We start from the raw sequence: 17,722 nt of genomic DNA, 5'->3' as shown, positions 1-17,722 counted from the left end.
ACCCACTAGACAGTGCTCTGAACCTTTTTTCTTCAATGATTTGTGATCTTCACTGGTGTCCATGGATTACATGAAATCTTTCCACCTTTATCCACCTTTGTCATGGTAGGGAGAACACGTCAATGTAAGGGTGGGGTCATCTAAGATAGCACAAGGGTTAAGATGTGCTGAGTCTGACGTCATAATTTGAAACTGCAGTCTTATATAATGACCACAAGATGGCAGCATATCTCTCCACATCATTTACCCTTTTTCCTTTAGTTTATTTGGGAAAATAAATTTTTAAAACTGTAGTTTAGATTTCTTACATTTACCTCCTTTTACTCTGTGTTTCTTTTTCTGGCTGTGCAAGTATAGTGTATATCAAGAGAAGTTTATAAAATGTGTTTTATTTGATTTAATTTTTATTTCTTCATTTAGAATTTTTTGAACATTTCCGATTTTAATTTCTTTTAAGCGTAGTCCCCAGAAGTGTTGTAACAATGGAATTTGCCCACAGTGGAATCAAAAAAGGCTGATCTTATCTTACATTTCCATGTGTCTACTGTGCGTTCAAAAGGGAGCAAAATGAAACGCTACAGCAAATCAGACATTCTCCAGAGATTTCTGTTAATTTTTAAAGCCAAAATGAGTGACGTCTTTGTCTGGTTAGACGTTCTAGCTTCATGAGTTACAGACCAATCATTTATTTTTCCTGTTTACAGTGCAGAATATGTCCTGGCAGTTTCAAAGAACCGATGCAGACTCCTGGGTACCTTTTAGCCTAAATGAATAACACGTGTCTTGTCTTTGACTATGCTGAGTCACTGTGAAGCTGTTCTTCAGCCTACTGTGACTTCCTGTTAGATGAGGGTATAGTCATCCCATACCAGTAGACACGCACATGATGAGAGCGCTAATGGTCGATGCTTTGCTGCAGGGCTGGTTTGACAAGTGGGGTTTTACTAGAACTGACTGAGGAAGTCCTCCAGGATCCTTTTCCAGTAAGGAAAATTTCAATCCCAGTGGGAGGTCAAGTCGCTGCTGTAGCCATAGGAACGTTTCAGTATTTAGGCAAGACAAATTTTATTTATGCAGCACATTTCGTGTACAAAGACTATTCAGCATGGTTTACATAAAACATTAAAGAGCATTACAACAAAGAGAATCATTTACAAGAAACATTAAAGAAGTTGTTATAAAAATAACATTTAAAATGAAGTACACTAAAAATAGGCTTAAAATAACACTGCAGCTCTAATTTTTTTGAAAATGCCGCTAAACACAGGTCAGATCTTTAATCTAGATTGAAATGAACTGAGTGTTTTAGCTGATCTGTTCCAGATCTGTAGAGGATAAAGGCTGAATGCAGCTTCTCCGTGTTTGGTTTGGACTCCAGAAATGACCGGAGAGGTCTGGCTGATGCATACTAGGTCAGGAGGTCAAAGGTGTATTTTGGTGTTAAACCATTCAACTTTAAAGTCTATCCTCAGGCAGACTGACAGTCAGTGTAAAGACCTCTGAACTCTTTATGTTATACGATGTAGTTTAGCTTTTTGGTCCTAATCAGAACTGACGTTGCAGAGTTTTGTATAAGCTGCAGATTTTTTGGTAGACCAGTAAAAACACAGTCAAAGTAATCAATTCAACTACGTAATGTAGATCTGCGTGTCATCTGGGTAAATATGATAACTAATGTTATAAATTACCTTGGGCCAGTGGAAGCATGTAGATGTTAAATAGAAGTGGCCCCAGAATGGAACCCTGGGGAACTCCATATGTAATTTCTGCTGTAAAGCTACTCCTCCAAATATGAATTTGAACCAGTTTCGTACTGGCCCCGTAAGATCTACCCAATTTACCAGTTCTTAGAGTGATAAAGTTTGGTCAACTGTATTGAGTGCAGCACTGAGATCCAGTAAAACTAGCACTGGAATACTTCCACTGTCTCTGTAATTACTGTATATCATTAGTATAACATTAGTCACTTTGGTGCTGTTCTGTAAAAAAAAAAACCCACCTCAAATGCCTTGCTGTGTGACCTGGTGGAACTTATGCTTTTGGAGCATTTTATGTGTGCGTGTTTTTACTTCTCTCGCCCACTTCCTCTCATCTTGTGTGCGTTTGTATTTGCACGTCATTATCGCTGGTGTTTCTCAGGAAAAAGCCGCCGTTGAACGTTTGCCAGTATCTTACTGCTGTAATGCAACGCTCCTTGCTTCTTCTTCCACTTTCGGCTTCTCCCATCAGGGGTCGCCACAGCGAACAAGTCGCATGGTAAATTTGGCAATGTTTTACGCCGGATGCCCTTCCTGACGCAACCTTCTCAAACCGGGCTTGGAACCGGCAGAGGTAGAGAAGGGAACAGGGAGCAGCCCGGAGTCGAACCCGGGTTTCACGGACGGAAGGCGCCGCAAACCAGCACGAGCTAAACTGGCTCCCAATGCAACGCTCCTTGCTAATGCGTGAAAACTGAAATGGGTGTGTGATCACACACGGTGTTGCTTAATGTCACAACATCACAGTTTAATAAAAAAGAATAAATAAATACATAAACAGAAATTCTGAAAGAAGGGAAGCAATTCTTTTGAGAACAAAGTTTGTGATCAGACCTAACGAGAGGATTTGTTTGGATCTAAAGCTGCTAAAAGACTTCGGTTTAGCAAATATTAAAATTCCCAACATAAAATGTAAATGTAATTGGCAGTTTGAACTCAAATTAGAGCAAACGGTGGGTAAAAAAAACTACATAAGAGCTCCCGTCAAAGGTTCCTTTTTTATAGTAGATGTATGTATCTTTCCTTTTCACATTACTCGATACACATCTCAATACATAAATGACTCGGCTAACTTTGTGATGATACAGTCCACATATATATGCTTCATTTGGCATTTAAAACTATAAATGAAAACGCCTTTTAACAGAGAAACTTGTGTTTTTTTCTTACTGTGACTTTTTTATTTTAAGCAACAAAAACAAAATGTCTTTGAGATGACACTTTCAGACATTAAAACCTAGCATTTTGGGTCATTTAGACTGCTTTGCTCTTTGTGGTTAACAACAATCTATCATTAATTTATCCAGGTATTGTTTAAAGTGCTGCAAAAACAAGTGTTATTATATGTTTAGTGCTCACAACCCACATCCCTCACTGTGTTCAGCCAGTTATAATTGACCTGACTTGATAAAAGCAAGCTTGTGATTGGCTGTTTTTTGTTTGCATCACATGCACATAAAAATGCAAAGACAATAGAGAGAACAAGAAGAAGGGAAACTGAAACATTTATTTCCCAATTAACATAATTTTGATTGTTTCAATGGTTTTCACCTGGTACTGCTGTAACTGTATTGATTTTTTTTTAATGTGTATCTGTTATCCTTTAAATCTTTACTTTATAAAGATCTCGTTTACACTCACAGAGTAGAAGTAATAGTTAATATAAGTGATCCTGAATATAAAGGTTGGTCTTGGGAAACCTCAGGACTTTCTCTCTCTTGCTATTTAAGGAAGAACAGACTCCAGGTTGTCCAAAACTCTCAAAAGTCCTTCTTTTCTGAGGTTGTGGAACGCTTCAACTACATCCTTGTTTGAAATCATTTCAGAAAGTCCTGGGCAGCTGTTTACAAGAGACTCAAATGTTCTCTACTAATGATGTTGGTGGGGAAAAAAACTAAAGACCCACTCTGATGAAAAAGCTGTTTTGGGTTTTTTAACATGTTGTGGCATTTTTCTGAGGATGGAGAACTTATACTGAGAAAATTGGATTTCTGAATATTCCGTTATTCAAATCACTGTGAATCAGGAGCAGATGAAAAAATTATCGTTTAAAGAAAAAAATGTTTGTGATGTAGAAAATACTCATTCTTAGTCTGTTTTACTAATATTAAAAAAAGTAATTTAAATTAGTTGTCATGGATCCACACATGGATCATCATCCGTGATCTGTTTCCCCCCCCCCACTTTAAAGCGATGCTAAACTGAGTGGAGTTCTGGATTTAACAGATCAATATACCGGTATGTGTATTGGCAAGAGTCTGATGATACGATATGTATCGCAACACGTGTCTCACATTATTTATTGCGATAAATTGTAAATTGTACCGGAACAATTTAGAATTTTTTTCGTTTAAAGTATGACCTAGAAAAATCTCTACCTAAATATGAATACACCTTTGATTGTAATAAAATGGTAAAAATTCATTTTATTTCATGATCACAAAGCACAGCGACTGGATCTCAGATACAAGTTGCTCTTACCCAATCAAATTCATAGTGGTTTTTATTTTTGGTAGATTAAGATATATTTATTCTTAAAAGGAACATTGTCTGATTTACAGAAGAAAAATGTGTTTTCAGTATAAGAAAAAAACATGGAATTAATGTTCCCTTAACCAATAAGGAAGTAAAGATATGATTGAGGAAATAGAGTGCTGTTTATTTTCACGGTACGTAATATACAGTAGATTCTCCAGTACTTTCAAATGGTTCAGGAGCCTGAACAGGTGCTTCAAAAACAGAGGAAAATGCCTATTCTTTCCGGAGACATTAAAGTGTGATGAGACAGCATGACAGGGTGATGGGGAGCGCTTTAATGTGGCTAAAAAGCTTTATTTACATGACGGTCTGCACTGTGTAAACTGTCCAATCAGCAGGGACATCTTATGCAGCACCTCCTCAGGTCTGAGCATTGGAAGCTTATCTTTTCATTGTTGGGTGAATTCCTCTGCTGCTTTGTGTTGATCACGGTTTTACTGTGTGCAGAACCGGACCGAGTCTAACTAACCCACGGAAGTACTGCAACCTGTGCCGGCTGCCTGACATGCTGTCGGCTCCAGCAGAATTGTTTTCTGTCTTCATGTTGTTGTTGTCATCCGATCTCTCATCTGTGTTGGAGCTGCTGTTATTATTATATAATTGTGGAAGCCATTCTATTCCAGTCATGGTAATGGTTTGCCTGAAAGCTAAAAGGAATTGCTAAATTTGTCTCAACATCCCCAGAGGGTTCAGACACAAGAAATGTTTACGGAAAATGTTTTGTTGTTGTTTTTCTCATAGTTAAGGCTTTACCGCCACAAAGGTACATTCTAATGATTATGAAGTAAATGACATACTTTTGCTTCAGTCTTTTAACCAATAAATAATTATATATAATCAATTCTTACTCCTGAAGAAAACTTTGTTTTTTTTATTTATTTTTTTATTTTCTAATGTAAATAATTTTTTCCTATAACAATTTTTTTTATATTTTTGTCTATCTGTAATTTTTCTTTTTATGTTTTACTTTTTTAAATTTTTATTATTTCAATTATTTTTGATTTTTTTTGTTTTTTGTTTTACAAACATTTAAAACAAAAATATTCTATAGCATAAATTGTAAATGTTCAAAGTGTGCAAAATGTTTTTTTTTTTTCATTTGTACTTCTGTAACACATTTAAAGTTTTGCAATCTAAATGAGCTCTGGATGTTTTTAAACGCCTCTCAGACGGCGCCCGCTTGTCCTCGCCTCGTCTCCGTAGGTTTGGGTGTCGTCAGTCACAGAAATCCGACAGGTAGATCTGAGAGCGGAGGACCTGGACACCCTTCCTGATGAACTGCACTTCATGGTGACCCCGCCGAGCAACGGACACCTGGCTCTGAAGAGCGCCCCCATGAGGCCAGTGCTGAACTACACACAGGCGCACATAGACCAGGGTCAGCTCCTGTTTGTCCATAAAGGTAACGCCTCGAACTGAAAGTCTCTTCAAATAGTTTCAAGTTTTCTGTTGCGTATTTGTCCCAGTGATTCTATCAGTTGTTTAACTTGCAACAAAATTAGGTTCTAAAGAATAATTCTTAACTAATTGTGGTTTTAAAGAGATCTTAGTTTCCAATTGTTATTGTTTTAGCGTTAGACTCGTTATAATGTAAAACAAAACTATTTTACTCACGGGATAACCCACGATAGGTGAAATCCGTCAAGTTGTCATCTTTATTTCTTTAAAGTAATTACAGATGTCTTAAGGCACTATTTTGTAAACCTTTCTCAGACACACATTGACATTTTTACACTTTTCTCTCTTGTTGAAACTCTCAAAATTCAAACTTTTGTAGAAAAATAGAACTAGTACAAGAATGACGTCACAGATCTAGTTACAATCAAAGATTTATGTACATTTGGCAAACTGAATGCATTCTGTACAGGAGACACAGCAAGATGCAGAACAAAGTGCGCTGTAAAAATCAAGCATGCAAAATTGCTCTAAAAAATATCCTCAAAACAGAAAGACTGTAAAAGGTGAACTGTGTTGTAGCGAAGGAACACGGCGTTTCATTTTATCTGTGCATTTAATTAATACAGGGTAGAGGGCTGCATTGGGATTGGGTCCCGCCGGGTCCCGCGGGACCCAACCCAAATCTCGCGGGATTGGGCGGTTTGAATTGTGCTGCGGGCGGGAGCGGGCGGCAAAAAAAAAAAAACGCGGGATCGGTACTGCCATGAATATCTCATGAATATATAATAGCGGACTGCGTTAGGCTGTGCAGCTGTTGGATTCTTATGTACTGAAGCTCCGTGAAGGCACCGGGGGGAGACGCCTAATGGCCCCTGTCATCTAACCTGTTGTTGGGGGCGTGCAACGCCCCGCCCCGCCTCTTAGAGGGCGCTTCAGGCCGTCTGTCTGCGCGCGGACACATGCACACTTTTAACCGAACAGGATTTGGGAAAATATATTTAATTATTAAGTTGCACATTACACAAAAGAGGAATGCATGAAAAGATGAGGCTGGAGGAGGGACATGAATCTCTTTAATAATATCAATAAAAATACGTATTTTTTTCCTGCGGAACGGGAGACAATGCAAAATCAATGCATCTCTATTACTGTGCGGGACTAAATTCTATGAGTTTTGCGGGTGCGGGCGGGAGTGGACATACATATTGCGGGTGCGGGCGGGAGTGTAACGCATACGTTGCGGGAGCGGGCGGGATTGGTCAGAAATTCAGCGGGTGGGAGCGGGATGAAGAAAATAGTCCCGCGCAGGGCTCTAATACAAGGGACCTTCAAATATTTGTTTTTTCTTTCTTTGGTTAATCATTGAAAGTTTGAGTTTCTTCATGAGTCAGCTCAGCAAATAATCGTCACTCAAATGATAGAATTGTGGAATGAAACTCATGGGAAAGGTCTCAGGATCTAGTTTCTCTCAGATTCCTATTTATCTTCTGCTTTTGTTTGGGCCAATGGAAACACTGCACAGGAATTTGCTGAATGCTCTTTTAAAGGTTCTTAATAAAGATGATGCTTTTATTTTGTATTTTGTTAATAAAAACAAAAAAACACAGCTTTTCATTAAATTTGCTGAAGTTTAGAGTGAATAAACGATGATCCAGCTGTTCTGAATTACTGCACCTTCACAGACCTGCGGTCAGATCCTCAGTTCAAATTCCCATCTTTCTTAGGTGCCATGTCTGGCGGGTTCAGCTTCCAAGTCAACGATGGAGTGAACTTTTCTCCGAGGCAGATCTTCAGCATCACCGCCAAAGCTTTAGTTCTCAGTCTGGAGAAAAATGGCCCGCTCAAGGTGTTTCCAGGTGAGTCCTGCCTACATCTGTAAACCAATATTTGACGGGATGGGCTTGTTTCATCTTTCTTTTAGGATCCAAATATTTATGTCCCGACTCAGATTGGTTTCTGCTTTCTTACTTTCGCCGATGAGCAACATTTTTGCCACATATTCAGAAACTCACCAAAATTTGCAAACACCTAGTATCTGGTGAAAAATAAATTCTGACCATAGTTATCAAGTCCCCACCCCCCTAAAAAAAAAAGATGACATCACAGTGACAAAATAAAACGACAAAAAACTCAATGGGGCCAAAATGTCTTGCAGGGCTAAAAAAAACCAACAACCTTGAAATCCACTACTAGAACAAAAACACACGTATCCAAAGGAAGTTTTAACATTATTATGGGATGGCTGACACGACGACTTGCCTGACGTATTGCGGCAAAGTGTGAAATTCGGCCATTTTCACGACATGGGGAAAAATACATATTTAAGCTCTTTCTACAACAACGACCAAAGTTTTGTTGACCTATGACCCTGGTAAGAGGCCGGCATCTTGAATATTCCAAAAATAATCACCTTTAGGATTAGCTAACGGTGAAACTAAACGTGATTTAGTATCAGCCACAAAGCTAAACTCCAACTTTGATCAATGGCCTTCCTACTCCCTGGTAAGCTATTTCAGAAAAAAATGTTGGAATGAGAAGTTTTAGGTTTTGAGCAGCGTTGGCAGGGCTTGCAAAAGTAGCATTTTACATTTTTTACCGGAATATTGTAAAAATTTAATTCCTGATGCCATGCAATGCTGCTCGTGGCTTGAATAGATTTTCTTTAACAAAAAGTGACACGATTCTCCTAAACTTTCCTAATCTTTTACATGACTATTTAATTATAAGTGTACAGCCTAGTTAGTTTTTTGTAAGACAAAAGTGAAACAGGAAGGTTGAGCAGTCTTTTTTCTGTGATTACTTTCAGTCTTTATAAGGGTGTCAAGGTTTTCCCTATGTTCACGGGATTTCTTTAATTTAAGACTTTTACCAGATGTAGGTTTAATGTGGTTTGCTCTTTTTCCGTGCTAACCTTCTCAGACTGCAGCTGTTTCCTATAAAGAACTGAAACTGCACATTTTTATCTCACTGACTCTTTCTTGCGCTATTATTGCTGCAGAGCAGAGCGTAGACTTCCTTTGTGAAAACACAACCTGAGAAGTGAAAATTCTGTTTTTATGTTTTTTTTTTGTCTTTTGTTATACCAGTAGCTTCTTTAGTTAAAAATATAATTCACTTCCTTCATTCTAATGTCACTACCCAGAATTCATTTCCTTAAATAATTTAGCATTTTTCTACTGTCAGTCATCAAACCAGCCAGATCTTTAGGTTTTTTTCCATAGGAGACCTTAGAGGTTAAAAATAGCCCAACTCCGTGCATTTGTATGTTTTGAAAATCGCTTTTTTAAAGGTTTCCTATGGGCTGCTGGGTAAAAAAAGGAGGTATGGATATTTCCCAGAAATGCTGCTCCTCTATCTGTCCAGCAGCTCTGTTTGATGTGTGCCAGGCAGGACGGATGGAGACGGTGTGGGTGGGATGGGAGACTCAACTTACAACCAGGGGGTTTTGATAGGCTGGGGAGGGGGGGCTAAAAATCTTTCTCACAGTGAAGAGAAGATGTATGTTTTCTTTTTTCCTCATAAAGTCCTAAATTGTCTCAATCCTTTCCCAGTAAAGTAAAAAGAAACAGAAAAGAACTGCTTTTTACAATGTGCTGTTCAACCACATCAAGAGAAAACGCATTTTTAATGCTGGTGGGATTTTTCTGAGCAAGAACACGTCTTTGTTTCTGGTTTGAATGTTGTTTCACTTAAATTTTAAACATTATTTTGTTGTAACTGACTTGCAGGTGAAAACTAAAAGTGCTCGTTGTTAAAAAGTCTAATTTTTTTTGTCAAAATTGATTTATTTTGTTCATGAAAAACAGTTTTCACAGTAAAAACGAATACATGTTGAGTTTTATACTTATGGTCCCACTCCAATGATCTTTTATTTTATTGGAAGAGTTCCCAGTGGTCTATTAGTTATGAATATTCTATTTTTCACCAAAATTAAATATACATGTCACTTTCTAGGTCATAGTTTATGCAGAGCCACAGTAGTTCATTAGAAATTCGCCTCTGAGTTGTGGGCAAAACGGTTGGCAGAGAGCAAAATGCCACAAGAACGTGTTAATAACACCGTTTTCATCAGAGTGGGTCTTTAGAAGGAAAATGTTTCTAGAAATTTAATATTGCATCATCTTTGTCGAGAGGAGTTCGATTTGATCCATTATTATTTTTAAACTAACCCCAGTAACAGTAAAATCCCTTTTTATTTTAAAAGAGGGGAAAAAACCCAGCCTTATTTAGTGTGAGGAAATGTTGTAATGGCAGAAAGATGATAATTTTGCTGCTTTGGACGAGGACAAATTCATCTCCTCCCGTTCTTATCACCGCCTTCCATCATTTATCAGCTGTCTTTTTTTAAAATGCTCGCATTAATGATAGCAGTACGACTGCTGATGTCTCTTTTTCACTTTTTCCCTCAGTGGAATATCTGGGCTTGTTTGAGTTTTATTTGGGGTTTCTGTTACAAACCCATGCTGCAGTTGGATGGTGCAGTAAAAGTCTCATTTTCTGTGTTACAGCTTCATTTCCACACATCAAAAGGCTTTCCGTAGTCTGTCCCAGACTCTTATCTTGTGAAGATTGTAGTCAAAAATGTGTGAAACAGTTTGATTGCTGAAATGTAGCCTAGATGTTGTTTGTGTTTTGTTTTGTATTTTCAGAGCTGTCAGCACATTTCTCTTCCGTTTACAATCTTTCTTCAGGCTCTTCCACACCCATCACTAATGATGATTTACAAGCCGTGACCAACGACATGAGCAACACCTCGCATCGCATCATTAAATTTAATGTGATTCAGCCTCCAAAACTGGGACGTCTGGTGGGGAAGCACCCTGACGGAGCCACAGTAGACATCTCTACTTTCACCCAAGATATGGTAAGCGAGAACGCTGCAAATCACATAAACCGGCCCTTCGTCTGCTAGACAGTAGAGTTTCCGGCAGAATAAATAATACATGTCATGGTTTTTTCCCCCTGACCATAACTTTGGTGCGTCGTTAGCTGAATGGACTCTGTTGCACTCTTTCATTATCAATTATTTCAAATTGGTTTTCATCTGCAGTCAGTGCTGTTACGGCTGGGATGTATTTACTGCCAAGTGCAGCCTTTGAATTACTGCTCATAAGATGGTTTGAATTTCTTTTGTATCTGATCTTTATCTAAGTGTTTCTGTTCTCAGGTGGACAGGAAAGAGGTTGTGTATGTTCAAAGTGCCATTGAATCAGTGGGCTGGGAAGCCATGGACTCCATGACCTTGTCCGCAGCGTCTCCACCTGCCTCTTTGGATGGGCAAACCTTCAAGATAGACATCTCCTATGAGAATACAGGACCTGAACACAACACAGTCCTCCTCGCAAACACAGGTAAGAAGGACATTGTCCCTGAATTCCAGCCGCTTTGTGAGGCTTTACCCACTCAGACATTGGTGCTCCTAACTAAAACCGCAAGCCATACCAAAAAGACTAACCAAATTTAGAATTTTTTTAGAAAAAGCTAGACTAAATCCCTGACAAGCCCATGTCAAGGCTGTTACCCTAAGGACACAGTTACTCCAAGGCCTGGATTTGGAAACCCCAGTTTTACATTGAAGCTTCAAGTTCTGCTAAGAAAATTTTAATCCTTGTGCTATCCTAGGCACTTTAACATTGGGAGTTGGGTCATCTAGACCCACTAAACAGTGCGCCGAACCTCTTTTCTTCAATGATTTTTGATCTTCGCTGGTGTCCATGGATTACATGAAATCTTTCCACCTTTATCCACCTTTGTCATGGTAGGGAGAACACGTCAATGTAGGGGTGGGGTCATCCAAGATAGCACAAGGATTGAAAGAGAAGCAAGTCTGATTCCTTAACCAAGGCTCATAGGATCACAAGTTTACTTGAAGCTTGAGTCACAACTTATGGGTGGATATGGGCTGTTTGTGCACAAAAAAAAAAAAGGCAAACCTGTATGGAGCATGTAGGTGGCCTGCACAAAATATCAAGGTTGTAGACCACTTGGAGAGCTGTTCATGTGAGAAGTGTGCACCCCTTGCTTAAATCCTGACAGAAATTAGACAGACTAGCTTGTGTGGGTGTCCTGCGTGGACCCCCATATCACCTGCACATCCTGTTCATGTAGCATTCGCACGTGGTCAGAAGGGGGCGAGTTCGTGCATCTCTCCAACGACTACAGTGTGGCGTAGGGACATCATACAACAGCATCACCTGAACGTCATAGGTGCGTGCTACTTATATTAGCCTCACAAATACTTAATGGTACACTTACAACATGAACGATAATGGTACGTCCCAATCATGTGAAGACACACCTGCGCTCCCCTTAAGATGTAGCCGCTCCTCTCTGACCCTCCATGGGCTCGAACCCAAATCCCGCTGCACCTGTATGGGTCAACCCCCATAGGGCTACATGTGACTAAAGCTTGAAAAACTGTTTCTTTTAAAATGTAACAGATTCTCTGCCTTTTTGCTGGGGACTTTCTGTCTGGTCTGTTTAATTGACATAATATGGGAGCTGAATAGATTCTGATGAATCTGCCTTTTGCACATGGTACTAGTACCTGGGTACATTTAGGATCACATGAATGATCTCACTCATTATTTAGAGACTGAAAAAAAATCACCTCTCATGCTTGTTTATTCAGCTGCATTAAGTTCAGGGAGAAGACAGTGTTGTTTATTGTATTTTTTGTTAAAGATTTTCACAACTGCTTCATGTTGACTAATGTTTCCTGTGTTTAAGGTGCCGAGGTCAAAGAAGGAGAGAGTGTTGTCATTGATAAGAACAAGCTGGATGCCTCTAATCTGATGTCCAAGCTGCCAACCCCGGATCGGAGCTCTAATGAGGTCTGGTTTCAGGTGACCTCTCTACCTGAACATGGCGTCATTGTTGTGGGAGAGAGAAACCTCACTAAAGAGAAACCCAACTTCTCCCAGTTTATCGTCAGCAAATACGGCATCACCTACAAGCACGACAACTCTGAGAGCACACGGGATTCCTTTGAGTTCAGTGTATGGGTGAATCCCAAAGGCAGCACCGCACAACGTCCTCAAGAGGACAAGGATGTTGTTGTGGAGCATTTCAATATCACAATTACACCGATTAATGACCAGCCTCCTCTGCTGAAAACCAAATCTCCAGGTCTGACGGTGGTGCAGGGAGATGTTGTTGCTCTGGGACCTGAGAACCTTAAAGTCGAAGACTTGGACAATCCTCCTGAGGACATCAGGTTCTCTGTGATTAGCAAACCGGGCAATGGTTACCTAGCTTTGGAGGGAACATTGAATGAGTCTGCAGTAGAGTTCACTCAAGCTCAAATCAACAACAGAAGTGTCTTTTTCATCCACGATGGCAGCTCCGGCTCCGGGGTGTTCTACTTCAGCGTCTCTGACGGTCATCACAAACCGATATACAAACTCTTTAACCTGGAAGTGACCGAAATCTCCATCTCTCTGGTCAACTATAGCAGGGTGTTATTGCAGCAAGGTGAGACCTCTGCTTCTTTGACGCATTACAACCTTGCAGCTGTGACCAACGGAAAAAATTCCACCATGCACTACGAGATTACAAAACCTCCAGCATTTGGAAAACTTCTAAAGGACAACCAGAAGATCACCCAGTTCACTCAGGAGGATTTACAGACTGGTAGATTGTCCTACCACATGACCTCCCTGTCCTCCTCAGAAGACAGCTTTGAGTTTAGCGTCTTCACCTCAGAAGCGAATCTGACCGCTAACATCCTAAATGTATCTGTTACCCCTAGGATACATTTTTCTCCAGATTTGAGGATCCCCAATGGAGTGACTTCCAAATTGAACCCCAGTTTTGTCAACGTGTCTGAACTGGCTGGGATCAGTAACAGTGACCCTGTTTTCAGCATTATTTCCCATCCTAAGTATGGTAAAGTTGTTCAGACAAAACCAAAAATGGCTGTCAAGATCCTGGAGTCCTTCACCTTTCAGGATTTGTTGCAACAGGAAGTCGGGTTGGAGCTAAATGCTAACATTTCTGGAGCTGAGGGGCTAAATGACTCAGTGGTATTTATACTGAAAGCTGACAATGTTCAACCTGCTAGAGGGGAATTCCATTTCACAGTGGTTCCGTATGACCCTGTGCTTTTTCCAACCACAAAGAGCCCACTCTCAACCCCGTCACCAGCTCCTCAGATTCCTGTGAAGATTAGCCGGAATGGAACCGTTTCCCCATCTCTGTCTACAGTTCTGCTCTCCACCCAACCCAGCAAGAGTCAGCAAAAGTTCAAAGGGCGCAACCGCTGGGGGAACTCGAGCAGAACTTCTCTGTACAGTACGACTTTGGGCAAACCATCCCCACCGGAGGAGTTTCCCTTTCGAAACACGCCGGTTCGTGTCGAGTCCTACCCTCGAAAATCCTCCAATCCACTTCTGGTCATCTTACCACTGCTGGCCCTTCTTCTGCTTATAATCATCTTTGTGGTTCTGGTGGTCTTCCTGCGACACCACAGACAGAGAAAGCAAAACGCTGCTTCCTCTCGTGAGTCATCGGATCCTTCCTTTCCAAGCAGCCAATCTTTCGCCGGGCCGTCTCAGAGGAGCACCACGGTCCCTGAAGTAACTGTCACTCCGTTAAACCCCACCGGAAGCCCTGTTCTGGATCGGTTCTCAAATCGAGGCTCGCCGTATAACTCTGCTGATTCAAATCTCCTCGTGAGCTCCTGGAGCAATGGCTCCACTGCAACATCCTCCCAAATTATTAGAACTGCCACTCCAACCCTGCAGAGGAGCCAGTACTGGGTGTGACATTCCCTGAAAAACTGGAAGAACGACGGCACAATCAAAGAAAATGAGTGATGAATGATGTTATCAGATTAGTCATAGAGATTAGTTATTTATTCTAAATCTGCATCTGATCCTCAATGACTCTCAGCTGGCAGAAGTATCAGTCAAACACTGCAGATTGATGGAGAAATGTGGCGTAACAAAGCAAGATTTATTTAATCCTTCTGCTCATGAAGGTTTCTAAGGTGGGCTCCATCTTTGTTTCTCTTTAAGCGTTCCTGCTCAGAGATCTCAGAGAGAATTCTGCTTCTGAACATATCATAGGTTCAACATGCCACAACACTGACCCCACATGTCTGTTACATCAGTTATTACCTGTGGAGAAACATCTAACTCCTCCAGTGTGAGGAGAAAAATGAAAAACTTTGCCCATGTCTGTTAAGGGAGCGCTGGCAGAGACCGTCCTGATATCATTGCAAAACCGGAACTACAGCGGTTAATAGTGTGGTGTTTATCTTTTCTTATATCTCTTTGTGTCTGGGAAATCTGCTGCCTCCTGTGAATGAAATGATTTTTTTAAGGCGGATGAAATATTGAAACCACAACCACTGACTGTGGAAAAACTGGTTACCCAGCATGGACTGCTGCACTCTCGGTATGATGAATGCATTTACTTCAGAGTTTGCACAGCTGACGTGAACCGGCTCTAAGCTACGTTTGTACTGCCTCCATTGTTGAGTGGTCCTCATGCATGCTGAAGCTTCACAGCCTGAAACTGAATGACTGAGACCCACATTGGAACAGAGATTTATCATCTTCAGGCCGTGTCACGCAGCCACTACATGCATTTTGTGCATTTACCACGTATGAAATTTCGGTCTTTCCTGCGTCACATACGTAGTGTTTCTTGAGAACGCCATTCATCAATTTGCGCAGACGTCCGTCGAAATTTTCGGCCGTCGGGTCTTTACGTGAATTTGGTTTTGAGTTGCTCAAAGTTTTTGATGAGTTGAGAAATACAGTTTATGTGTATTTTACTTAGTTCATACGCAATTATTATGTCAATCTTACGCAATTGTGTGCGATTTTTGCGAGATGCCTAAACAAATTTGTGGTTTTCTATGACAGTTCCACGTTTGTCTAACAGGCTTTTCACGCACATAACTTTAATATACGGCACACATAAATTTACGTAATCAACACAAAAATCACTAATGAATTGCTTATCAATAATCATGCACTGTTCATGTTCTACGTTGTTTTCACGTTTCTTTGTGTGGTCTATTCGTACTTCTTTCCTGGTTTTAAATTGGTTCAGTTGTGATACATCACCACAGCTTTTCTCACTTTTTCCACGTATGACCAATTTTCATCCGAGGAATAAGCGCAACATGTACGTAGTGGCTGTGTGACACGGCCTTTATTAATCTGATTGTTCAGATCTTTTGTGCTTTTCACTGGAAGTTGTAGTTACTTTTGTAAGCTCAGGTATTTGTTAGCAGTTACTTCATGGTTGTGCTTGTCGTCATGACGACTGAACCCTGTGAAAGCGCCATTTGAGCTTTGCAGCATCAAAACGGCGTGCTCTGGATCACTGATTTTTTTTTTGTTTTTGTTTTTTTTTTTTTACATCTGTTGAAAATGAACACATTATTGGTGTAGCTTTCATTTGACTTGACACTGTTTTTATTTTTGAAATCCTTGCAGGCACTGATTTTAATGTATTAAGCCTTATTTTCCAACTTGAGAATGATGAGTGAATTCAGCATTTTTCTGTTCAAACTATGCCACTTACTGAAAAGTATTTTCAAGATGATTTAAAAAAAACAAGCTGGAAGGAATGCAGAATTAAACATACCTGCATAAGTTCCTGCTGAGGGTTTTGACTCCATGGACTGAAGGTTACGCTGCTTGAAAGTGTCCGTTCTGCTGCTGCGACAATCTGAAAATTCAGAAACCCTTCTGTATTACCTGTAGCCTAACGTGTATTCCAGTGTGATCTAAATCATGTGACTTGTGTAACAGAAGTGTCATATTTATTAATACATTTATTTTTATTAAACAGAACAACGATAATCAACATGTAGTTTTCACGCATCTATTCTCATGACTTTGTTTTTTCTCCTCTTTCTGCTCAGAGATCAATTCAACAAAGACCAATTATGACTGACTGCCCAGTTTCTCAAATTCTTTTCCTGAGATCTAAAGCACGTTCTTTTTCACAAAAGTAATTTTTGTTTCCACCTCACCAAGAAATTCTTCATGAAACCAAATATCTCAGAAAATTTCTGTGGGTGCTCATGACATATAATGTTATTTTGGAGCAAAAAACCAACACGTTTTTGTGTAGCTGAAGTCTTAACTGCAGGGTGTGGACCCAAGCAGCTGTTTTTATATTTATGAGAGATGCGATTACTTGTTTCCTGACTGCAATGCTAACACTGGAGAACTGTGGGCGTCGCAGAGGTTCAATTCCCAGCTGCAATGAGACTGATGACTGACTAATCACAGTTTTGCTTTATTTTATTTTTTTTACCGTTTTTTGTCGTCAATAAAAGCACTTGGTTAGAAATAACAATTCCTTTTAGTTTAGAACATGAAGTACATTTAATTGATGAAATATTCAGCAGAGTTTTGCAGTGATATGTTGTGTTCCTTTTCTTACTTGGTAAATCCTCTACACATAAACTTGATGCTTTGGGCATTTTAAGTCCAAACAACAATTTAGGAATTGTTGAAGTTCAGATCCACAGATGAGGTGGCTGTTAGGGTGTATTTTTGTCTTATTTAAGGTGGACAGACTCGATGGGGAAAAAAAGACCATCTGTTCCATGTTTTTGTGATACAAACTTCTTTGAGTTCTTTCTTAAACAGACTGACTCGGAAAGACGACATGTTTGTGTTTTCAAAGCTCAATGGTAACATCATTTAGAGAAGACAGGAATTCCCTGATATGTGAAGTCATTTCCAGATGCGGGATGTTTTTAGTGTTGTGATCACAAGCCGCTACAACTGGTTAGACTGGATCTGCATGCCTTCTGTGTTTTTCATATTTCTGGTCTTCTAAGCGCTGTATTTTCTTATCTTTTTCATGCTATTTAATACATAGAATATGGGAAGTCAGCATTTGGGGTTCCTGCTGAGTTCTCCTCCAGGCCTTCAGAGCTGCTTCCTGTCTAAACAGCATGGCCCTTGCAGCTTCTCTCATCGTCTCAACTCCAGAGCAGAAGGGAGTCCAACCCTTCTCCAGGAGTTAGGGTTCAGTGACTGTCTCCAGCCTCCTCT

The 17,722-nt window shown here is 40.1% G+C and overlaps 1 protein-coding gene across 1 annotated transcript in view; it reads left to right on the top strand.

The window, feature by feature from the left end:
- cspg4ba (chondroitin sulfate proteoglycan 4ba) overlaps positions 1-16,517 on the top strand; it is a 30,665-nt gene extending 14,148 nt beyond the window's left edge. Inside the window, exons 6-10 of the mRNA XM_011478865.4 lie at positions 5,499-5,697; positions 7,418-7,549; positions 10,385-10,557; positions 10,861-11,044; positions 12,423-16,517. Of these exons, the coding sequence (XP_011477167.1) occupies positions 5,499-5,697; positions 7,418-7,549; positions 10,385-10,557; positions 10,861-11,044; positions 12,423-14,458 (2,724 nt within the window). The 3' untranslated portion in view covers positions 14,459-16,517. The remainder of the gene's footprint in view (positions 1-5,498; positions 5,698-7,417; positions 7,550-10,384; positions 10,558-10,860; positions 11,045-12,422) is intronic.
- The last annotated feature ends 1,205 nt before the right edge of the window (positions 16,518-17,722 follow it).

This window comes from Oryzias latipes, chromosome 9 (genome assembly GCF_053564925.1).
Source record: "Oryzias latipes strain Hd-rR chromosome 9, Olatipes_Hd-rR_3.1".
Lineage (NCBI taxonomy): Eukaryota > Metazoa > Chordata > Actinopteri > Beloniformes > Adrianichthyidae > Oryzias > Oryzias latipes.
Note: the sequence above shows the minus strand (reverse complement) of the source record. Positions and strands in the feature narration are given on the sequence as shown.